Genomic DNA, 26,741 nt, shown 5'->3' on the forward strand with positions numbered 1-26,741 from the left:
TTAATATAATTAGGAGCAAATTATGTCCTGTTTACAAATCCCGACTTGTGACTAGAAGCTAGAGAGGAGTGGATGAAAACATTGACTTTTAAATGATTCAGGAAAAGGTCACAGCAAAAAGAAGAAACAAAAATTGAACTTGAATTCCGTGCTGGAACTAACGATCATAAAAAGATTAACCTGCACTCTGTGTTTAAGCAAAACTTTAAAGAAGTTTACATTCAGAGAAGGCAAACACCGTGTTACAGCTGTTGTATGGCAGGCGTCCAAGTCTCAGCAAACTGAAGGTGTCACCTGCGCTTCTCTGGTTTAGTGGCGCAGCGCGCGCCACTTCTTATCCCAAACTGGGATCCAGCTGCACGCTCCGCTGACATCGAATCACGTGACAGGAGCTCCACACCATTTAAAAGACTGGGTGGCACGAGAATTCCCACCTGACCGATTTGACCTCAAATCAAGGGATCTTTCCGTGAAGCGCGCTGTGAACGCAACTCTTCAAACTAACCGAGCACAATGCTGCTCTGCAGACAGCTCGCCGTCTGCTAGCGCGCCGCTCACGCACGCGTCTGCGTTTTGGAGTAGTATGGCAGCTTGTGCTGGAGTGGGCGCAGCTTTACTTGGATGTGTTCTGCTTTACTGCAGCATGCTTCGTCCTGCAGGCGCGCAGCTCTACCGCAACCGTTACGACGGGTAAGTGCCAGCGTGCTCCACGCGAGCAGCCACGAGCCGAGCGGAGTCTGCGGAGCGCGCGTGCAGAACGCAGACGCGGAGCGAGGGCGGCATTTTAGCACAGCAAGAAGCGCGAGCATGTCGCCTGTCCTCGTGTCAGCTCCGGATTTGCTGAACAAAGCGTTTCGAGGACTGTTATGGGACCCACGGGAGGGACTTTTCTATCTGTAGTTGTTAAGGGAAAAGGCAGCGCTGGGGGCAGAAGGCAAGTTTACGGTGGGTTCAGAGATACCTGGAGGTAATTAAACACAGCGCCGAGAGATCACGAGGATGTGTACGTGAAAGAAGTGTACTGGGTTACTGGTTACTGGTTTACTGGGTTACCGGAGAGCTCTTGGAGCTGTCGTGAATCACTTCCTCTGTAGTAAAAACACATGCAGGTTAATTTTCTAGTAAATATAAAGTTTGGTTTCTTGCATTTCCAGATAATTTCTATGTTTCTTTGTATTGTTTCATTTGACTTTTTTAAGTCTGTGGGTCTGAAAGCAACTCCTGCCCGGCCGTGCTACACTCTCCCGCGCTGCGTCTCACGCGTCTTGGGTCGTTATTTGTTTCTCTCCGTTTTGTCCAGGCTCCTGCTCTAGTCAAGGCACGTGAGGGTCTCAGAGCGTCACTCCGGGGGCCCCTGGCCTGTTGTGTGGCCCCTCACACGACAGGGCACGGCTGCATGCAGCACTTTCACAAATCAGAAATCCTTCATCCTCGAATTCCCAGTTAAATCAGCTTTAAAGTTGAGAAATAAATGAGTAACTGACCATAGTTTACTTTGAGATAAATAATCTTTCATTGCCTTTGTTATGTGTTTTTAACCAAAGTAGAAGAATCTTTAAAATCAGCAAAGATGTTTCGATGGCGTTTTCCAGCTGTCAGGAAGTGAATGAACTGTGAAGTGTGGTGGAGGTATCAGAGTGTCGATGTAAACGCAGACCGTGAGAAGCTGTCAGCTAATGCGGCATTTCAGACACCGCCCCGCTGAAACAAGACAGCCAGTCGGCTCCTGGTGGCCTTCAGGGGAGACCAGGTCACAGGTCACTGGCTCCTTGGTCTAGAAAAAGAAATATAGGAATAATCTGTGTCTACTTATGCTTTGAAAAGAAAAAACCCACAAACCCACAATAATTTATTTCCAATATTTGGATGTGGAATGAAATGATTTGGTTTAAAAGTGCTGAAGAAATTTAAATATATATTCTCTGTAGGGTTTAGCCATTGTCTTCTTATGCGCATAAATCTTTCAATAGATGGTAAATAAACCAGATTCATGAATTTTAGCTAAAAAAAAAAGTTCCATATCCTTGGACCTGCAGCAGTGTCAGATACAGAACAGCCCAAGTGTTGGTGAGTCCAGTACCCCAAACCGTCCAGCCAGACAGACAAAACAGCAACAAGAACGTTAGCGCCCCGTCCCTAAATGTTAATGTCTCTGTCCCTAAATGTTAGTGCTCCTGAACCTTTGTGGTGTTTCCTTCTGCTGCTTCTTTTTGGTGTTTCCTCCCAGTGTTTCCTCCTGGTGTTTCCTCCTGGTATTTATTCCCAGTGTTTCCTCCAGGTGTTTATTCCCAGTGTATCCTACTGCTTTTTACTTCCAGTGTTTACTCTCTGTTTATTCCTAGCGTTTCCTCCTGGTGTCTCCTCCTTGTGTAGTGGGCACCTGCTTTTCTGTATCACAGTGTGAAGAGGAGGAAATAACCCAAAGTGAGCAGAGTGCGTGAGAGCAGATCTGGTGCACAGTGCACATCACACCCAGGTGTGAACACCTGAGAGACATCATAAAGAGAGAAGACCTTTACATCTATGAGAGGGACCAGTATCAACTTCCTGCATCAGCTGATGTCTAAAGGGCAGTTCAGACAGTGTGGATCAGATCATTGGCGATTGTTTAACTGGGTTCTAGGCTACACCGAGCCCACATAAATTGTCAACCTGCTTCTACAACTATCAGAGGCAGAGACAAGCTCGGACCCGTTTCACTCGCGGGTCAGATGAGCACTCATGTTTCATGTCATATCACGTCCATTTATACATTTTTCTTTTCAAAGCTGTGAGCCTTTTTGTGGGCTGAGCTGTGCAGTAAATTCCAGTTGCCTGCAGGTCTGGCTGCTGTGCTCACAAGGTCATAAAACACAACGATCATCACCTCCTTCCTCTTCAGAAGAACCGGCACAGGCGTCCAGAACACGACAGCCCTCACATAAATGAATGTGGAGTGTAGGGAGATGTTAGGGGGTGTGGAGACAGTGGGTTAGGGTCAGCTGTATAACACTGTGTGTGTGTGTGTGTGTGTGTGTGTGTGTGTGTGTGTGTGTGTGTGTGTGTGTGTGTGTGTGTGTGTGTGTGTGTGTGTGTGTGTGTGTGTGTGTGCCTTTATTTGTGAATGTTCATGGCTGATTTGCATAATAAAGAGACAATTGCTGGTCCTCTGGATTAATTCTTTATTAATGTTTTGTTTGTCTTGCATGATGCTTCATTAAAGATGTTCTAAGAGGGTCCATCCAGCAGAATTACAGGCTTGTGAAGAAGAGATTTACTCAACCATTTCCAGTTTGTTGCAAAATTTATCTGAAGAATGAAATAGCCACTAATGCCACTTACATTACAATTGACACTTTTCATATTAAATACTTTCACACGTGTCTCAGCACCATATCCCTTTATTCTACTGTTTCTAAACACTCGGCCCATTCACCGTATCCACAGACTCTGTGAACTAAACTGTCTGTACTTTTGCTAGTTGTGTTGTAGTTGTGTTAGTTATAGTTGTGTTGTAGTTGTGATATAGTTGCGTTATAGTTATGTTGTAGTTGTGATATAGTTGTTATAGTTGTGTTGTAGTTGTGATATAGTTATAGTTGTTATAGTTGTGTCAGTTATGTTGTAGTTGTGATAGTTATGTTGTAGTTGTGATATAGTTGTGTTAGTTATGTTGTAGTTGTGATATAGTTGTGTTATAGTTGTGTTGTAGTTGTGATATAGTTGTGTTATAGTTATGTTGTAGTTGTGATATAGTTATAGTTATGTTGTAGTTGTGATATAGTTGTAGTTGTGATATAGTTGTGTTGTAGTTGTGATATAGTTATAGTTATGTTGTAGTTGTGATATAGTTGTGTTATAGTTGTAGTTGTGATATAGTTCAAGTTCAAGTTTGGTTTATTTGTCACATACATAGTCATACACAGTATAACTCGCAGTGAAATGGTTTGAGTGCTCTGTCCAAACTGAGGAAAAAAAAACGGGTGCGTAAGGAAATATAGATATTTATACAAAAAATATATAACAATGTATGTACAGTATATGTATAATATGTATATATACACAATGTACAATGTATATATGGATGCATGTGTATGTACAATGTACAATTCCATCTTACAAATTTACAGATTTACAGTCAGACATAGTCACATAGTTGTGTTATAGTTATGGTTATGTTGTAGTTGTGTTGTAGTTGTGATAGTTATGTTGTAGTTGTGATATAGTTGTTATAGTTATAGTTATGTTGTAGTGTTATAGTTGTGATATAGTTGTAGTTGTGTTATAGATGTGATATAGTTGTGATATAGTTATAGTTATGTTGTAGTTGTGGCAATATGAGTCAATTTAGTATGAAATTGTGAAGTGTTTTGGTGGCTGAAGTGCTTTTTACACTAAAGGTAAACTGATGTGCTGAGGTGTGTGTTTCAAAAGCACCCTGTGTGAAGAGATTTTAAAGAAGTGAACATGGTATTGACACAAGTGTGAAAACTGTAAGATCACTTAAATCTTATGATTTGGAAGCTGAGCAGTTCTGTTTTCTCAGTTCGGATACTAGTTAACGTCACGCCCAACAGGTTCTCGAATTCACACAAGCCACACAATGCCATACACGTCAGCTCTACACAAAGGGAACACTAAAGCTATGATGTCAGGAGACGCCTTCCCATTCTTACATTACTGCTCCTTAAGCTGCTCTGAGACCAGTCTTCCAGGTTGTCTAGCAGTCAAGACATAGACAAAGCAAGGGAAAAAAAACAGCAGATATTGACCTGCTGTGGATACCTGTGTCCTAAATAGGAGATTCCATTCTGTGAGGAGCATAGTCCTATGACATTTCTGAGAGCACCTCTAGGTGTCAGCGCAACCATAGAGGTGATCTCTCTTTCTTCATCTGTTTCTTGCCTGGAGACATTTGTGTTAATCATTATTTAGGACAGAAAAAAACATTGCTGAGTGTTTTTTGAGATTTCTGGAGTGTTTTCTGAGAAACAAATGCTAGATGAGTCATCACATGCAAACGTTTCTCTGACAGGGAGTAGGAGGAAACTGCTGAGATCAGCATCCATGGCCCCATGTCTTTCCTTAACACTTATCGTAAAAATCCCAGCACTGACCTCAGATCTAGTTCTAGAGTATACCACCTACCGAGAGTCCTTTAACAGTAAAGAGCTTAATCAATATCTAGCCTGCTAGAACTGTTTGGGCTGAGGGTCTCTGACATGAGCTGATCCTTGACAGTCATGTGACTTGCTAATGCATGTGTATGACTGGACGATTAGAGCGGAGGTGTGTGAATGTCAGACCGGCAGGAGGGTTATCTGACGTGACTTACCTAGTGACTGTAGTGAGTTACCTAGTGAGTGTAGTGAGTTACCTAGTGAGTGTAGTGAGTTACCTAGTGACTGTAGTGAGATACCTAGTGACTAATGTGACAGTTTCCAATGATTTCCATGTAGGAAAATTCATGGGATTAACACAGGGGTCAAAGCCTCGTAAAATGGCAGATCCCCCCATCAGTGTGTGTAGGTGTTTACTGACACTGGTAACATTTCTCTAAATCAATGTTTTGACTAATGGTGTTTACATTTACAGCATTTAGCTGACTCTTTTATCCAAAGCAACTTACAATTATGACTGATTACAAATTGATCAATTGAGGGTTAAGGGCCTTGCTCAAGGGCCCAACAGTGTTAACTTGGCAGTCAAGTACCTTCACCACTGAGCTATCACTGATTACATAACTTTGGATATATGAAATGTTTTGTAGAGCACGTCAGGTTGAAATGTAAATCTAAATAGAGTGAAATGAACATTCATGAAAATATTCCCATTTGACATATGAGAATCTTATTACTGATTTTCTGAGATTTTTTATTTGTTTATTCTAGAAAAAAAGTGTCAAGCTACTCTTCTTTTAACAACTGCTAATACATGTATTAAAATAGCTGTTTCTTGTCTTGCAGGGATCAAGTGTTGAGAATAACCCCCAGAGGCCATGGGGAGGTCCAGTTTCTGAAGGAACTTTTCCAGAATATGACGGTCAGTGATTTTTCTCATTAGAGACACATCCACTTTAACCCTTTGGCTTGTGGACTGGATAAAACCGTTGGTGTAATTATGCATTATTCTACTATGCATTCAGTGCAACAGAATCACAGAAGTCGTAAAGACACATCACCTTCTATCAGTGTATTCCAGCTCTGCAGTGTATTTCTTAAAGAAATGGTATGAAAAATCAGGATGTTGTTACAGGACAGTGTTACAGGACAGTGTTACAGGTGTAACATGGAGTGATCACAAGGCGGATGCACACGCTGAGAAGAGTGAGATTTATTAAAAGGACAAATCCATAATCAGAGTCACAGTCACAGTCCAGCGTCCCTGAGCCAACATGGAGTCCGGGAATACACAGGAAATAGAAAGAAAAACACGAACACCAAGAAAACAACTAGACAGGTGGAATAGAAATGAACAACACGGCTAGAAAAACAAACACAACAAATGTTATATACAGAACAACGAACACAAAAAAGGTTAGACACAGAACATTGAACACAACAAAAGTTAGACACAGAACAACGAACACAACAAAAGTTAGACACAGAACAACGAACACAACAAAAGTTAGACACAGAACAACGAACACAACAAAGGTTAGACACAGAACAACGAACACAACAAAGGTTAGACACAGAACAACGAACACAACAAAGGTTAGACACAGAACAACGAACACAACAAAAGTTAGACACAGAACAACGAACACAACAAAAGTTAGACACAGAACAACGAACACAACAAAGGTTAGACACAGAACAACGAACACAACAAAAGTTAGACACAGAACAACGAACACAACAAAAGTTAGACACAGAACATCGAACACAACAAAAGTTAGACACAGAACAACGAACACAACAAAAGTTAGACACAGAACAACGAACACAACAAAAGTTAGACACAACAACGAACACAACAAAAGTTAGACACAGAACATCGAACACAACAAAAGTTAGACACAGAACAATGAGCACAACAAAAGTTAGACACAGAACAACGAACACAACAAAAGTTAGACACAGAACAACGAACACAACAAAAGTTAGACACAGAACATTGAACACAACAAAAGTTAGACACAGAACAATGAGCACAACAAAAGTTAGACACAGAACAACGAACACAACAAAAGTTAGACACAGAACAACGAACACAACAAAGGTTAGACACAGAACAACGAACACAACAAAAGTTAGAAACAGAACATCGAACACAACAAAAGTTAGACACAGACACTAAAAATACCCAGACTGATGAGGGCTAACAGGGATCAGGTGATAACTAATGAAAACAGCGAAAAGCAAAACAAGGACCAGAACAGGAACGGACCCAAGGCAAACCAAAGACTTGAGACAGGGTAACCAGGGAGACAGAATGCTAGGGTGGGCCAATCGTGTTACAGGACAGTGTTACAGGACAGTGTTGCACAATATGCCCTATGGGGTAGTGGTGTCTCAATGGTTAAGGTACTTGACTTGTAGTCAGAAGGGTGCCACTTCAAGTCCCACCATGGCCATTCTGTGAAAATCTTCCTTAAGAACCATTTCACACTCTGTAAAAAATGTGATTGGACAGCTTACAGTTGTTGTCAGTGTTTTATGTTTATTTTGAGTTTTATAAGGTGTATTTATCTACACATAAAAAAATCAAACACTGATTGTATAACCAATGGGATTCCCTGTGAACAAAACTTTGATGTCAGACATGCATGTCATGGGCCTGACATATCGACAGCTGTCGTTCTGCTGAGGGACACTCAACCACTAGTCAACCAGCCAACTACTAGTCAACCACTAGTCAACCAGTCAACCACTAGTCAACCAGCCAACTACTAGTCAACCACTAGTGAACCAGCCAACCACTAGTCAACCAGCCAACCACTAGTCAACCAGCCAACTACTAGTCAACCAGTCAACCACTAGTCAACCAGCCAACTACTAGTCAACCACTAGTCAACCAGTCAACCACTAGCCAACTAGTTAACCACTAGTCAACACGTCAACTACTAGTCAACACGTCAACCACTAGTCAACCAGTCAACCACTAGTCAAACAGTCCCAGGAGAGCAATGCATAACGTCTCTAGACTGAAGGATGGAGAGGACGAGGACAGAACCTAGTTAAGAACCCACATTCAAAGAAAAAACCCATACATGGCTATTTTTGGGCAACTTCAGCTGTACGGGACCCACTGTGAGTTCAGTTTAAACTCTTTCACAGAGAGTTGTGTGGGGAGAGACATTAAAATTGCTACCACCTGGCACAAGAAAGGTTCTTTGAACCTTAGGAGGATATTTTTATCTATTATCTTTATGCAGAACATGTTTGTGGCATAAAAGGATTTGGTGAACAATCTCAGGTAGTTCTGGAGGTAAACAGGCTTTACCTTTTCTGAGGGGATATTTCACTTTGACACTGTTTGTTTAGAGTTTGTTGTATCCCTTAAAATGCTGCAAAAGAAAGTAGAATCAATATGAAATGCTGTTAAGAGCAGGTCACCCTGTGTCTGAACTTGAACCATAATGAGACGGAGGCACTCGGAGAGTCTTACTTTTAGCTGAACAGTTCTCCATTTAAATGGTATCTTCATCCATCATTAACTGTTCTGGGAAAGTGGACTTACCAAAACTACACAAGGGTCTGACAGCTTGTCAGACTGACAGAATACGCAGAGCATCTCATGGATAAGACATGCATCTGTGGTACGGAACAGATGTGACACAGAGAGATTTGTGGTGGTGATGTGTTCACCAGATCAACCACAGACAGGAACACGAGGAAGTGAACACATATAACACAGCCCCAACGGAGAATAAATAAGAAAACAACACAGCCCCAAAAGAACATAAATCCAAAACAATGCAGACCCAAAGGAACATAGATCCAAAACAACACAGCCCCAGAGGAACATAGATACAGAACAACGCAGCCACAAGGAAGATAGATCCAGAACAACACAGCCCCAAAGGAAGATAGATCCAGAACAACACAGCCCCAAAGGAACATAGATTCAGAGCAACACAGCCCCAAAGGAACATAGATCCAGAATAACACAGCCCCAGAAAAACATAGATCCAGAATAACACAGCCCCAGAAAAACATAGATCCAAAACAACACAGCCCCAAAAGAACATAGATCCAAACAACACAGCCCCAAAGGAACATAGATACAGAACAACGCAGCCCCAAAGAACATAGATTCAAAGCAACACAGCCCCAAAGGAACATAGATCCAAAACAACACAGCCCCAAAGGAACATAAAGCCAAAACAACACAGCCCCAAAGGAAGATAGATCCAAAGGAATGAAAATGTATTCAACTTTTTTTTTTCATCAATCTACACACAGTACTCTTCAAGAACAAAGGAAAAGCAGGTTTGTGAAACGATTTGTAAATGTATGAAAATTAAAAAAAACCCAGAAATATTAAATATTCAGATCTTTTACTTAATACTTAGTTAAAGCGCTGTTGGTTACATAGTAACCTCATGTCTTCTTGGGAATGATCCTATAATCTTGCACACCTTACTGTTGGATGTTTCTCTCGTTCTTTTGAGCAGGAAAGTTCTAACTCAGGTAGGTTTGATGGGAGCATTGGTGCACTGCTGTACTGGGTTCACTTCCAGACTCTGGCTGAACCATTTCAGGACTTTCACAGAGTTCTCAAGCCACTTCTGTATTTTCATGCAGGGATATTTGTTGAACTGTAAACCTGAGGTAAAATGACGTGATGCTTGCTGATTGGCTGTAGGGATGGTATTAATGAGGTGATGGTCAGTGATTGGGTGTAGGGACGGTATTACTGAGGTGATGCTCAGTGATTGGCTGTAGGGACAGTATTAATGAGGTAACGCTCCGTGATTGGCTGTAGGGACGGTATTAATAAGGGAATGGTCAGTGATTGGCTCTAGGGATGGTATTAATGAGGGGATGGTCAGTGATTGGCTGTAGGGACGGTATTAATAAGGTGATGCTCCGTGATTGGCTGTAGGGACAGTATTAATGAGGGGATGGTCAGTGATTGGCTGTAGGGACGGTATTAATGAGGTGATGCTCAGTGATTGGCTGTAGGGACGGTATTAATGAGGTGATGCTCAGTGATTGGTTTCCTCCATACATGGCACTGGGAACTGTGGCTAAATAGTTAAAATCTTCCCATCATCAGAACAGATGTTTCTTTTCATGGTCTGAGAATTGTTCATGTCCCTTTGGCAAACTGTAACGGCTCTAATTTGCCTTTTAGAAAGGAATGTCTTCCCTCTGGTTACCCTCCCATTAACACCTGATTACACCTGAGTACGGACAGGCTCTCCCAGTAAGGTCCTTCAGCTGTGAGATCTTTACTGATTATGTCCAATCAGCTCAGTTATGCTCAGCTGGACTCCAGTGAAGTTACAGAAGCTTTTAACACTTCTGATTGAAACCCCACTGATAGACAAAGGATGCTCCAGTCCTCATTAGTGAGTATCATAACAATATTTCATCCTTTTATTTTTTTAATAGAAATATTTGTCATTGTGTGGAGGAAAATAATAAGAGGAAATAGTTGAATTTTAAGAGTTTTAAGAGTCTGAAATCAAAATGTGGAAAACGTATGTGTGTGTGTGTGTGTGTGTGTGTGTGTGTGAGTGTGTGTGTGCACGTGCGTGCGTGTGTGTGTGTGTGCATAAAATTCACAAAATATTGAATAGTCAGTAACTGATAATACAAATATAAATAGTTACATAAACAATTTTCTTCATATTATTTTGTAAAGTGAAAATAAATTCAAATAACAAATATCTGAAGATACCTGGAATATGTGAAATGTGACGCTGACCCAGGCCTAAATGGGGCCACGGAGGTCGTGGTCTTCTGAGTGAGGTCAGGCCGTAAGGTGCACAGAGGCACAAAGGGGCTGTGGAGGCACCAGAGTGGCTGTCTACAGAGCTGTGGGAGGTTCCTCTGGCTTACTGAGGCGTGGGAACACTAGTAACAGAGAAGACCTTGTCCTATACGCTGGGCTTGGTGCACACAAGTTCACACTCGCATGGGGATCTTGTACGAATGTTTAATGATTTTCTCGAGATTGATTCCAAACATACCTAAATTAAACAACCTGCAAAGTTGAATCAGTGAAGTAGTTATATTTGTTTACACTGTATCTGTATTGAGAGCGATCCATCAGACTTGCATCTCTTACAACAACATCTGTTATTTATTTGCCTAAAAATGTAGGCAGCATGAGTAGAAAGCTTCTTCGTTAAGCTGTTTTATTACCAGGCAGCAGTCAATAAGATTTTTTTTCTTACTGTATCATCCCAGGTGACAGATATAAAATCCCAATGAAGGCATGTGTGCAAAAACACACCAGTCTGAAATAAAAGTGTGGATGTGAATTCTAAAGTGTTTCTAAAATTTTGATCTCTTAAAGTTCTGCCACATCACTCTCTCCAAACACAACTCATAAAGACATCCCTGCTTTGTCTGGTGCCTGTCGATACTGAACTCTGTGTAGAAGTTTGGATTTAGCCGGTAGAGGACAGTTTCATTAACCCCAGCATGCTCTAGTGTAGCTGAAGGAGTGTGTGTTGACCTTGTATTCAAGGTTCCTTTACATGTGTTAGACAGGAACCTCTGTAAACTCAAACAATTTAACTGTCGCTGAGCAAACGTGTCAGTAAGCAAGAATCTTTTCCTGCTGAAAAGAGAGACAGCTCGCACACACAGACACACACACACACAAACATACACACACACACACAAACATACGCACACACACACAAACATACGCACACACTCACACATAAACATACAAAACCATGTGCACACATACATACACATATACACAAATACAGGCACACACAAACATACACACACACATGCACATACACACACGCACATGTGTACACACACACACAGACTCACGCACACACACAACACATATAAACACATGCGCACACAGACACACACACACATAAACACACATACACACGTGTGCGCAAACACATGCACGCATGCATACACGCTCACACACACACACACACACACACATACACACACGCACACACACACACACACTGCTGTGTGGCCTTCTGTCTGCTATGGAAATGTGGTTTAGAGCCTGTGGCAGAGTGTGTGCAGTCATTTATCATTTACCAAATCTGAATGATGTAAATGACTCATTTGCAAAATATATGTACAAGCAATTATTATTATTAATGTAAGAACTATGAAAAAACTGAAATAAATCCTACTAGGAATCCCTATAGTTAGCATGGTAAGGTCATTAGAAATGGCAGTCTTTAATTATTGTAACTACATGAACACAGCTGCAAGGTTCAGTAATGAGGGTATAACATGATATGGCCTTGGAATATTTTATGTGATGAACTGGCAACCAGCAGGGTTATAAGAGCAGGTGAGAGGCGCAGGGAGGCACTAGGCTACAGCTGTGTGGGGCCCGCAGACTCACCTGCATCTAGCTGTCTCTCTGGCATGAGGATCTTAATGAGAAATGTGCTGCTACAGTGTAGGACTAATTTAGTGTAAAGAGAAGTCCATGTGTCTTCCCCTGCCTGAGCACAAAGGATGTAGCTTTGGGGGGCTCTTTACCAAAAAGACAAATGTCAAAATAGGACCCCAAACCCAAGAGCCCTGTGTGTATGTGGGTGTGTGTGTGTGTGTGCATGTGTGCGTGCGTGTGTGTGTGTGTATGTGTATGTGTATGTGTGTGTGTGTGTGTGTGTGTGTGTGGACTGCTGCACCATATTGGCTGCAGTGTCTCAGCGAGGCCCTCTGCTGGTAGGCTGACAGCACTGTACTTTGTGCATTTGCTATGAACACAAAATACTGGGTTTCATATAATATCTGTTGTGCTTTAGAGTGGATCTGGCAACCTGCATTTTATCAGAAATTATCACCAGTTTTGATATTTTGTGATGGTTTATTTGACTGTGAATGGCCATATTTCTATACATCTATATTTCTAGACATCTATACATTGAGTTGTTCGTTTGAGCGCGAGCTTGGCAATTTGATCGTAGACGTTTCTTCCTCATTGGAGTCATCCATTGGGGCCAAGTGTTTGAATGACGCAATCAAGTGTGAATGTTTTTGTTCAAATTTTGTTCATGGTGGTCTAATTTGGAGTTATTTGATTGGCTGATTGGGCGGAGGCGTTGCCATGACATGTTCTGCCTTCAAATGAGCTGATTGGTTGCAGACATTCTGTTGCATCGTGGTCTACCTGTTTGCGCTCCCCTGTACCTTTTCTCATTCTCAGTGGCTGGTAGATTAGATTAATATCGATGTGTCTATTTATTGATTTTTCTGTCGAGAACCAGGCAAAAGAAGAGAATGAGAATTCCACGAGGCCTGATGGGGATGAAACGTCTGCACCCAAATTGCCAAGCTTGCACGCTCAAACTAACAATTCAGTGATAAACCTGGGCTACCAAGATTTCAACAAATCTCTAACTTTTGCACTTCTATACTTGTCAAGTAAAACTTAGTAGGAGGCAGAAATATGTTTCTTTCCCATTGTTTGCCTTTATTTCTCTTTGCAATCAGTTCTTATTGAAGGTCACAGATATTGGCTGAAGTTATTAACAAAATAGGACCATTATCTTACGCACATGACGGTTTGGTACAGCAGTAGTTCTTTAATTTAGGAGTGAATTTCTGAATCTTCTGAAGATTTTGGTGGTTTTACTGGTATTTCACATTACATCAAGCTCCAGTTAATAGCAACCAGACGACCAGACTCAGAAACTAATGAAATCACTGGAAGTGCAACTATCAACTTCTTGATTCCTTCTAGTAATAAGCTAAAGTCTAATTCTGTTTGGCTGGTGCATAAGCAATCATTGGAATAATTACCCAGCATGCACCTGGGATAATAGCAGAAACATCCCTGCTGGCTATTCTGTTTACAAGGGTCAGGGTTTGCGGTTGGGATTGGGGTCAGGGTTAGGGTATAGGGTTGGGGTCAGGATTAGGGTATAGGGTTGGGGTCAGGGTTTGCGGTTGGGATTGGGGTCAGGGTTAGGGTATAGGGTTGGGGTTAGGTTTCTGTTTACTTCAACAGAAACCTGCACTTGTCAGCAAATCCATTAAAAGTCTCTTGGTTTTGAGTTGGGCTCCATGGTCACTAGAGTTAGGGTTAGGGCTCTATGGTCACAAGGCGATGTGTCATCTGAGCACCTCTGTTTAATAGGATGGTTCTACCACCCAAAGACAACAGGCAAGTGAGCTGGAAGGAGAACAGGAAGTGAATTCTGCAGATGTCGTTTAGTTCAGCTCCAGGGAGCAAAATGTGGGTTCTCTAGAAATTCCAGAAACTCCAGAAGCCTTCATATGTTTTCAGTCTGCTGCGGTGTTGTGGTTCATTAGCAGTGTCTCTACACACACACACACACACACACACACACACACACACACACACACACACACACACACAGTCACACACACACACACACACACACACACAGTCACACACACACACTCTCACACACACACACTCACACACACAGTCACACACACACACACTCACACACACACACACACACACACACACTCACTCACTCACACACACACACACACACACACACACTCACTCACACACACACTCACTCACACTCACACACACACACACACACACACACACACACATACACTCTCACACACATATGCATTCAATCTCTTTCTCTCTCTCACACACACTCACACACACACTCACACACACACACACTGAGCTTGTACTGGGAAGAGACTCCCCCAAAGCCAAATCCCACCATGTCAAAACTCTCTAACTGCACAAGCTAAAGACTTAAAGTTAAACTGTGCAAGCCTGTAGAAAAGTAGAGAAGTGGGTGAGACACTGGACACCCTGTGGACGTCAGGGATGTGATTAGCACTCAGGCAGCTGTTTTGTGATGAGAATCATTATGACAAAAGTTGAATTTGTGTAAATTTGGGTTTAAATCTTGTTGGATTAAATGTTTGTTGGCTGAAGAATGAAAAGTCTTTTTGTGCTGAATCTGTTTCTGCAGTTACTTCTACACAATCAACTTCTACATGCCGTTATCTTCAATACTAACTTCTCTCCTTGTGTTCTAGCTGCGCCATCTAAGAACAAAGATGTTTCACAGAATATCTTTTTGAATGGAAAGTGTCTGTCCAGTATACATATTTGGGCTGAATAACTGGGTTTCTATGTGTGAGACTGTGACCAACTGTGCAGGTGGACTTCTGGCAACCGAGCAGTGCTTCGCTCATCTGTGAGGACAGCTCAGTGGATGTCCACGTGGGACACCGCAGGACACGGACCCTCAAAACCCAGCTCCAGCAGGCCTTCATCCACTACGAGTAAGAGCTTAATCGCCCTCCGTCACTCCCTAGAGTCTGACACAATGCCTACATGTATGCAAAAAACCCATAGGAATCACACGACATGTAAAAATAAATATGTGCTACAGAAGTACACTTCATACTGAACATGTAAATTTCATTAACATGTACGGACCTTCATATCAAAAACATGTTTAAGCAGCATAAGATTTACTTATATATTTACATGTTTACATTTACATTTACTGCATTTATCAGACCCTCTTATCCAGAGTGACTTACAAAGTGCTTTGTCATTTCCTCATAGAATACATCCTAGTACCGTACGGTAGGTCAGAGTCCAACATACCAATGAACTAGAATAATATAGAAATACAGGGATCAATACTGATGATTAGAAGTACAAAATACATATAATCTCCATCAGTGTAATAAACAATAAATACTAGAGTTAATCAACATAGGAGCAGGGTCAATGGTTATATAAATAATCCACAAACAGACGGCTCTTCAGTCTGCGTTTAAGACTACAAGGGACTCTGCTGTCTGGATAGCCAGTGGAAGTTCGTTCCACCATCTGGGATCCAGGACAGAGAATCGTCTCCATGCTTATAAGATCTGTAAATTGGCAAAACAAAATCAGAAGTGTGTAAAATGGGCATATAAAATTTTTTTATTATAATAATGTAATAACCAACATATAAACTCATATAAAATATTTATATACCCTGTGTGAGTGATCTCATCCTGTTTCAGGCTGTGTCCTCAGAACAGTCTGTTCTAATCAACAGGAAGGCAATTTATCAATCACCAAAACCATTTTGGACTCTGGTACTGTTTGTGGGTCAGAGTTCATCACTGAAGACTGACTTTTCCACTCTCTTAGACATCATCTGTACTCCTTCTCAGTTTTTCTAATTAATCAACACTTCCTGTGCCCTTTTATCCAGCACTCTGGTTATTTTTCTCTTCACATTTTCCAACTAAATAATCACATAACTGTTACTCTGAGATTTCATTAATCTCTTTGACATTCCATTCAATGTGTAAATCAGGCCACCATGCTCCCCGTATCACAGGATACAAGCTGACATGACCATGCTCTACTGGTGTGGGGGCAGTTCACTCTGTATGATCTAAACTGGGACGTTGTAAGAGTTACAGTGGTGTGATTCTGTGAACCTGAGGAGTGTGTGACCATTGCGAGCTAGACTCTGCTGTGCTCTACAGGGTACTTATCTCCAATCTGCAGAAGGAAATGGAGAAACAGACACATTCCTGGTCTTCCAGAAAGCGCAGGTCGGAATTGCAGTACAACTATGAAGTTTACCATCCACTGGGAGAGGTGGGTGGAGCACCTGGTTCCTACTACCACTTTAACACGTGGTTAGGTGGTACTCAGACAGACATCCATAGGAAAACAGAGACAGAGTCAGAAAGATATGTGTGTGTGTGTGTGCGTGTGCGTGTGCGTGTGTGTGCGTGTGCGCGTGCGCGTGTGCGCGTGTGCGTGCGTGCGCGCGTGTATGTGTGTGTGCGTGTGCGCGTGTGTGCGTGTGCGTGTGTGCGTGCGTGCGTGTGTGTGCGTGTGTATGTGTATGTGTGTGTGCGTGTGCGTGCGTGCGCGTGTGCGTGTGCGCGTGCGTGTGTATGTGTGCGCGCGTGCGCGTGCGTGTGTGTGTGTGTGTGTGTGTGTGTGTGTGTGTGTGTGTGTGTGCGTGCGTGTGCACAGCTTCAAAAGCACCTCACTGTCTCAGCACAGCTGAGCGGATCCCTCCAGGGGACCTGTTTCTCCGACAGACGTGTTTCCACACATGCGCCAGTGTGAACGCAGGACTGTCATCCAAGAGCACTACATCAAACACCATCTACACACACACTCTCTCTGTCAGTCTCACACTCTCCAAGTTCAAGCGTATGTGCTGAAGACAGAGGAGTCTTTACAGAATGGCTAATAGCACATTTTCAGCGTTTAATATTTAAGCACTCTGGTATTGTCTTGACAGCAGCTATGTCAGGCTGTGGAAGCATCAGCTCACTCACGTAGCAGGTCACTGTGAGGAACATAGTGACATAACAGAAGCATAAAGAGAGAAAAGGCTGTTTTATTTCCATGGTGACGCAGGTGTCGTAATGCCATGCCTTCAGTCAGTCAGAGAGTGTGATCACCAGTTTCTCTCACACTTTGTTACAGAGACTTTTTTAATTTATATTATCTAGAGAGAATATCTTCAGTTGAAGGGTTAGGGTTAGTAAAGGGGAGATTTAGAATATTGGAGAGTGTCGAGATTTGGAAGGTGAAGTGCTGCACCTGAACTGGGTACGTGACTGGCAGAGTGAAATGTGTGAGAGGGATAGCGAGAGGGAGAGAGAAAGAGAGAGCCGTGATAAATGCTGGCTCTCCCAGAGCCTCTGAAGGTGTCTACACTACACATTAATACAGAAGACTACATGTAATGCTTATGTTTACAGATCCAGAGATGGATGTTTGAAATGAACCGTACCTACCCACACCTGGTGGACTTGTTTTCTATTGGACGGTCCTACGAGGGGCGGCCCCTGTATGTGCTGCAGGTATGGGAAAGGGGCCAGAAGCAAAGCTGGTAGTCCAATCAGGGTTCCATCTCAGCTGGCCTCACCAGTGTCCTGTCCTGCTAGTTAGGAAACAGATCGCGGCACTACCGGAAGGCCATGTGGATGGACTGTGGTGTGCACGCCCGGGAGTGGATCAGTCCTGCCTTCTGCCAGTGGTTTGTGAGAGAAGTACGTATTTGTGTGTCTTAGCCCACGCAGTTTCCTGCTCACCTGAGAGTGAGCAGGGAGTGCAATGTTGAGCTAGACCCCACCTACAGCACAAAACCCTACATACACGCAAGACCCCACCCACACCACTAGACCCGGCCAGTTCAGATCAGGTTTGACAGCTCTGAAGAGCCAGTCTCCTAGAAATCATTACATCATCATTGCAGGCTTCAGGTGGAGGAATTTAGGAACATGGGGACTAAAGAGATCCATCTCCTTCTTTCCGGATCCTTACAACTGCCAGCATGACAGTGCAGCAGAGATGGAAAACATTTATGGCACAGACGTGTGTGAGCGGTACCTTCGTTACACCAGTGTGGTAGAACACTGATACAGTTCACAGGCATGTTAACTGTGACGTCGAGACGATTACTCATGACCTTCCAGTTCTTCAGACTTTTCACACTCTGGAAAGCTGCAGTTGCTACTTAGGACAGAAAATAGAAAACCGACTTTCTCTGGAGTGTTTAGCTCCCTAATATGGGTTCAGGAGCTGGCAGAGTGTGACCTTGAGCAGTGTTTGTTGCATCACACAACCTATCTCTACATCACGTGAACCTATCTATACATCACATAAGTCTATCTCTACATCACGTGAACCATCTATACATCACGTAAGTCTATCTCTACATCACGTGAACCTATCTATACATCACGTAAGTCTATCTCTACATCACATGAACCATCTATACATCATGTAAGTCTATCTCTACATCACGTGAACCTATCTATACATCACATAAGTCTATCTCTACATCACGTGAACCATCTATACATCACGTAAGTCTATCTCTACATCACGTGAACCATCTATACATCACGTAAGTCTATCTCTACATCACGTGAACCTATCTATACATCACGTAAGTCTATCTCTACATCACATGAACCATCTATACATCACGTAAGTCTATCTCTACATCACGTGAACCATCTATACATCACGTAAGTCTATCTCTACATCACGTGAACCTATCTATACATCACGTAAGTCTATCTCTACATCACGTGAACCTATCTATACATCACGTAAGTCTATCTCTACATCACGTGAACCTATCTATACATCACGTAAGTCTATCTCTACATCACGTGAACCTATCTATACATCACGTAAGTCTATCTCTACATCACGTGAACCTATCTATACATCACGTAAGTCTATCTCTACATCACGTGAACCTATCTATACATCACGTAAGTCTATCTCTACATCACATGAACCTATCTATACATCACGTAAGTCTATCTCTACATCACGTGAACCATCTATACATCACGTAAGTCTATCTCTACATCACGTGAACCTATCTATACATCACGTAAGTCTATCTCTACATCACGTGAACCATCTATACATCACGTAAGTCTATCTCTACATCACGTGAACCATCTATACATCACGTAAGTCTATCTCTACATCACGTGAACCAATCTATACATCACGTAAGTCTATCTCTACATCACGTGAACCATCTATACATCACGTAAGTCTATCTCTACATCACGTGAACCATCTATACATCACGTAAGTCTATCTCTACATCACGTGAACCTATCTATACATCACGTAAGTCTATCTCTACATCACGTGAACCATCTATACATCACGTAAGTCTATCTCTACATCACGTGAACCATCTATACATCACGTAAGTCTATCTCTACATCACGTGAACCTATCTATACATCACGTAAGTCTATCTCTACATCACGTGAACCTATCTATACATCACGTAAGTCTATCTCTACATCACGTGAACCTATCTATACATCACGTAAGTCTATCTCTACATCACGTGAACCTATCTATACATCACGTAAGTCTATCTCTACATCACGTGAACCTATCTATACATCACGTAAGTCTATCTCTATATCACGTGAACCTATCTATACATCACGTAAGTCTATCTCTACATCACGTGAACCTATCTATACATCACGTAAGTCTATCTCTACATCACGTGAACCTATCTATACATCACGTAAGTCTATCTCTACATCACGTGAACCATCTATACATCACGTAAGTCTATCTCTACATCACGTGAACCATCTATACATCACGTAAGTCTATCTCTACATCACGTGAACCATCTATACATCACGTAAGTCTATCTCTACATCACGTGAACCAATCTATACATCACGTAAGTCTATCTCTACATCACGTGAACCATCTATACATCACGTAAGTCTATCTCTACATCACGTGAACCATCTATACATCACGTAAGTCTATCTCTACATCACGTGAACCATCTATACATCACGTAAGTCTATCTCTACATCACGTGAACCTATCTATACATCACGTAAGTCTATCTCTACATCACGTGAACCTATCTATACATCACGTAAGTCTATCTCTACATCACGTGAACCTATCTATACATCACGTAAGTCTATCTCTACATCACGTGAACCTATCTATACATCACGTAAGTCTATCTCTACATCACATGAACCATCTATACATCACGTAAGTCTATCTCTACATGACGTGAACCATCTATACATCACGTAAGTCTATCTCTACATCACGTGAACCTATCTATACATCACGTAAGTCTTTCTCTACATCACGTGAACCATCTATACATCACGTAAGTCTATCTCTACATCACGTGAACCAATCTATACATCACGTAAGTCTATCTCTACATCACGTGAACCATCTATACATCACGTAAGTCTATCTCTACATCACGTGAACCATCTATACATCACGTAAGTCTATCTCTACATCACGTGAACCATCTATACATCACGTAAGTCTATCTCTACATCACGTGAACCTATCTATACATCACGTATGTCTATCTCTACATCACGTGAACCTATCTATACATCACGTAAGTCTATCTCTACATCACGTGAACCTATCTATACATCACGTAAGTCTATCTCTACATCACGTGAACCTATCTCTACATCACGTAAGTCTATCTCTACATCACGTGAACCTATCTATACATCACGTAAGTCTATCTCTACATCACGTGAACCTATCTCTACATCACGTGAACCTATCTATACATCACGTAAGTCTATCTCTACATCACGTGCACCTATCTATACATCACGTAAGTCTATCTCTACATCACGTGAACCTATCTATACATCACGTAAGTCTATCTCTACATCACGTGAACCTATCTATACATCACGTAAGTCTATCTCTACATCACGTGAACCTATCTATACATCACGTAAGTCTACTCCCTTCTCTCTGAACACAGGCGCTGGGCTCCTATCAGCACGACTCCACCATGAGGCGACTGATGAATCATCTAAGAATCTTTGTCATGCCCGTGTTCAACGTGGATGGATATCACTACAGCTGGAAAACTGTAGCTGTCCACCCCTCACCCCTCATGCTCTGATCCCAGTCTGCTTCACTCAGCGCTGACCGTGGATGCTATAATATAACCGCTGATGTTTTAAAAAATGCATCATCTGAGGAACATTCATGCTTTTTAATGACTTCGTAAGGGAAATATGGAATATGAAATGTTTGTTTTCTCTTCAAGGATCGCTTTTGGCGGAAAACACGATCAAAAAATGCGAAGTATCATTGCCGTGGAGTTGATGCCAACCGAAACTGGAAAGTAAAGTGGTGTGGTGAGTAGTATGATGTTCCACGGCAGGAAACTGCTGCACTGTCTAAATCGGGAACTAAATCAGATTTCGGAAAGTGTATTAAATACAATACATTACCAAGAGTTGTACACACAGAGATTCCAAAATGTGTAAATAACATTCAATATTTCAGACAAATATTAACCGTAATACTTCCAAACTTCAAGCACATGGTGTTTAGATGCTTGTGTGTGCGTGCGTATGTGAGTGTGTGTGCGTATGTGAGTGTGTGTGCGTATGTGAGTGTGTGTGTGTATGTGAGTGTGTGTGTGTATGTGAGTGTGTGTGTGAGTGTGTGTGTGTGCGTATGTGTGTGTGTGTGTGTGTGTGTGTGCGTATGTGAGTGTGTGTGTGTGTGTGTGTGTGTGTGCGCGTATGTGAGTGTGTGTGTGTGTGTGTGTGTGCGCGTATGTGTGTGTGCGCGTATGTGTGTGTGCGCGTATGTGTGTGTGCGCGTATGTGAGTGTGTGTGTGTGTGTGTGTGTGTGTGTGTGTGTGTGTGTGTGTGTGTGTGTGTGCGCGTATGTGAGTGTGTGTGGTGTATTGTCCCTTTGCTGCCTGGAATTGACTCTCTCTGATACTGTGACTGTATAATTAGTATAAGATGAGGATTAATGGTTATTTGATGATGGTGATGATGATGATGATGATGATGATGATGATGGCATTATTCTACTCTTCGCTCTTCGAACATAGGAATGGTTTGAAAATATCCTCTTCAAACTGATGTTTACAAAGGCACTAGAGACAGAAAGGCAATGGCTCTGATTTCATGGTACTGAGGTTCTTCTAAGACTAGTTCAGTAGTCCACTCCCTCATGAGAGAGCTTCATCACCAGCAGATCAATGGTCACCACAAAGACCTGGCAGACCCAGGATTGCGGAGAGTCTCCCTGCAGGAGCACTGGTGTATGCTCTCTGGAGAGACCTGGGACGTAATTAAGAATCCCCCTAAGTGCAAAACATGGATCAGCTTTACACTGCAGCTGAATTAGTGCCTGAGAGAGTCTGGATACGCCCTGTATTAGCACAGTTTCCCGCCTGCACTGGGTAATGGCACAGGTGAATTCCACCGTGAGCGTATCAGTTATCAGAGCAAAACACATTGACTGATCTTCTGCTGCTGGGGAAACAAATCAGAGACTCTCTAATGAGACTATAATAATGAGTAATGAGAACCCACATTTATTTCCTTGCCTGAATTTGTTGCAATTAATACGGGACGTTTGGTGTCTGTCCATTATGGACCTGCATGGGTAAACGTCCTTGGATGCATAAACCCTTGCATGAATGTGTTCCTTGTGGATGAACTAATATTCCTTCCAAACTCTGCATCACTTCGCGTCCTGCTGTTTTGAACTCCTGCTGTTCCAGACGAGGGCGCGTCCAGGCACCCATGTGACGACACCTACTGTGGCCCGTTCCCTGAGTCAGAACCTGAAGTCCGCGCTGCTGCCAGGTTCTTGCGCAAGAACAGGAAACGCCTCCAGGCTTACATCTCCATCCACGCGTATGCCCAGATGCTCCTGTATCCGTACTCCTACAAATACGCCACCATCCCCAACTTTAACTGCGTGGTGAGTGTGTGGTGCACACGCCTGCTGGGAAGGGCTGGCTTCATGCATTTGTCCATAATGGGATAAAAGACTTCAGCTGTGACTTAGAGCCACTCCAGGAACAGTTACAGAGGCGTTTGTTTCACTCTCCTACCCACTTTACAACAGAGCCCCTCCAAAATCTACAATATATTCTATGCAGACTGAGAGTCCACGGAAGGTCATTATTGATGTGACAAGGTGCGATCACGAGGAGGACGCACACGCTGAGAAGATTGAGATTTATTAAAAGGACAAATCCATAATCAGGATGTTGTTACAGGACAGTGTTACAGGACAGTGTTACAGGTGTAACATGGAGTGATCACAAGGCGGATGCACACGCTGAGAAGAGTGAGATTTATTAAAAGGACAAATCCATAATCAGAGTCACAGTCACAGTCCAGCGTCCCTGAGCCAACATGGAGTCCGGGAATACACAGGAAATAGAAAGAAAAACACGAACACCAAGAAAACAACTAGACAGGTGGAATAGAAATGAACAACACGGCTAGAAAAACAAACACAACAAATGTTATATACAGAACAACGAACACAAAAAAAGTTAGACACAGAACAACGAACACAACAAAGGTTAGACACAGAACATCGAACACAACAAAAGTTAGACACAGAACAATGAACACAACAAAAGTTAGACACAGAACAACGAACACAACAAAAGTTAGACACAGAACAACAAACACAACAAAAGTTAGACACAGAACAACAAACACAACAAAAGTTAGACACAGAACAACAAACACAACAAAAGTTAGACACAGAACATCGAACACAACAAAAGTTAGACAGAACAACGAACACAACAAAAGTTAGACACAACAACGAACACAACAAAAGTTAGACAGAACAACGAACACAACAAAAGTTAGACACAGAACATCGAACACAACAAAAGTTAGACACAGAACAATGAACACAACAAAAGTTAGACACAGAACAACGAACACAACAAAAGTTAGACACAGAACAATGAGCACAACAAAAGTTAGAACAATAAACACTACAGGCTGGAACAGCTACCACGGGTAACGCATACACACACACACAGACAGAGGCATGGAATCACAAAGACCGGACAACTCCAATAGACAACACAGGATACACAAACACAGACAGATGAGGGCTAACCATGAACAGGTGATACACATGAAAGTAAAAACCAAAACAAGGACTGGAACAGGAAAAGAGACAATGAACCAATGACAAGACAGGGAAGCCAGGGATGGTAGGAGGGGCCAACCGGGATAAATGATGTGTCTAACTGATTACTGTTATTATTATTTCATTAGCTTTGGGGAAACTGGTAGAATTTTTCTTGAACATAGTTGTATGGACAGACTCCTACACATCACACTAAAGTTAAAGTCCAGGAACCCTTACAGTGCTGAATGCCACTCTGGTCTTGGCTGTCCACAGGAAACAGCAGCTCAGAATGCGGTGACTGCCTTGTACTCTGCACACGGCGTGAGATACAGATACGGCCCCGCCTCCACCACCTTGTGTGAGTCTCACGTGACATCAGTGACCTCACGTCTCATCTAAGAGGCCAATGTAATAGCCGTGTGCGTGTACCTATACCACCGGACGTGTTCCCATTGGGTACGGAAGGCATGCGTGACGCTGTGTGTTTTGTTTCGCCTGCAGACGTGAGCTCAGGCAGCTCCATAGACTGGGCCTACAGACACGGCGTTCCGTACGCCTTCGCCTTCGAGCTGCGTGACACAGGCCATTACGGCTTCCTCCTGCCAGAGGCCCTGATTACACCCACATGTACGGAGACCATGAGGGCAGTGCGGAGCATCGCACTGGGCCTGCTGAGGAAATGCACATCTTAACCGTGAGCAGCTTCTGCTCTGCCACTCCACACCCCAGATAATGTCCCCTTCCGTTTTTATGTCTTGAGATACAGCTAATGTGTCTCTGCTGGCTGTTGACAGTGTGCCAGCACTGATGTCTCAGGAATGGTACATGATGTGAGTAAATGCTGAGATTCACTCTACAGTAAAACAGGAATTCCAAACTCTTGAGGTTTGGACATGTGTTGTTGCATTAGAGTTTAAACTGGACCATCTGAACCTCTTCTGAAATACGTCTGCTCGCCTCAGGTTGTCCTGCAAGAAGAACACAGACCAAAGTTTGTAAATAATATATACTTTTATGTTGTAGTGAATATATTTTTGTATTACATTACTGATGGTAACTCAATAGCATTTAACCGGTTATGTAACAGGACTAAAGCAAGACTACCTGTGTTTCATGTAGAACAGGACAAACTTGATTTACAGTCGTATTGCGATGATCTCTTATCTTCTACACTACTGTTCTCCGTATCTAACGACACTAAACTTTTATCTGATCGGCTCTCCTCGTGTTCATCTAAGCTCCACAGCGTTATATGTGGCCAAATTAACATTCAGTCAAAATTTATTTGCGTCATCGCTGTCCAGGGGAGCACTCTCGATGCAACTCATCCCGGGGAGACCGGCTACCAGCCATCGCTCTTATTCTCTGGTCCTGGTGGCGTGTAGTGCCAGACAGGATGCTTAACCTTACAAAAATCACAGACAAAAAACACAGATATTAATATTTTATGTGACACCTTTATCTAAAGCAACTTACAATTATGACTTAATACATCTCAAGCTATTGAGGATTAAGCAAGGCTCGACAGTGGTGGGGTTTAAACTGGCAACCTTCTGATTACCAGTCAGTACCTTAAACACTAAAAATATGTAATAATATATAAACATGAAGCTACAACACACTGACTTTTGCTGTAATTCAGATATAGTATTATATATCTGAAAAACTATACTTTTTTTAATATGGTATCTTATTTATAGAAAGATATTAATATTTCTTCATATGATTTTGTATGTTGGGTGCCTGGTTTGTACTTTTTTAATGTGTTTTCAAAAGCATTTATTGTTTAACATGTTAATGTAGCACTGAAATGTTAGATTATTAACTGTGGAAATAACGTACGATCATTAGTGCTATGGCTGACTTGAGTCACCTTTTCTGTTCATTTAGGCTTGTATATTCAGAAATAAAAGACTAGCACATGGCTGATGGCTGATCTGTGTTAATAATTCATTTCTCAAGCAAAAGGCCACTGGGTCTTTGGGCTGCGGTCCTCCAGCGGGTTGAGCATGTCTGGTCTGTTTGTGATGTCTTCCGAGGACAAAGAGAAGACATCATTTCTAACGTGCTACAAAACCAGCTAGGAAGTCAATAATCAGCATATGTTCATGGAGGTAAATTTATTTATAATTTTGTCTTCAAATATGCACTTAAACATTTT

The 26,741-nt window shown here is 42.3% G+C and overlaps 1 protein-coding gene across 1 annotated transcript; it reads left to right on the plus strand.

The window, feature by feature from the left end:
* Positions 1-427: 427 nt before the first annotated feature.
* On the plus strand, positions 428-26,466 carry cpa6 (carboxypeptidase A6). The gene is made up of 11 exons (XM_035526300.1): positions 428-690; positions 5,946-6,021; positions 15,265-15,389; positions 16,602-16,716; positions 17,844-17,945; positions 18,030-18,134; positions 21,419-21,529; positions 21,710-21,800; positions 23,193-23,395; positions 24,854-24,938; positions 25,082-26,466. The coding sequence occupies exons 1-11, from the start codon at positions 584-586 to the stop codon at positions 25,270-25,272; spliced, it is 1,311 nt and encodes a 436-aa protein (XP_035382193.1). The 5' UTR covers positions 428-583; the 3' UTR covers positions 25,273-26,466.
* Positions 26,467-26,741: the final 275 nt, after the last annotated feature.

This window comes from Electrophorus electricus, chromosome 5, assembly GCF_013358815.1.
Source record: "Electrophorus electricus isolate fEleEle1 chromosome 5, fEleEle1.pri, whole genome shotgun sequence".
Lineage (NCBI taxonomy): Eukaryota > Metazoa > Chordata > Actinopteri > Gymnotiformes > Gymnotidae > Electrophorus > Electrophorus electricus.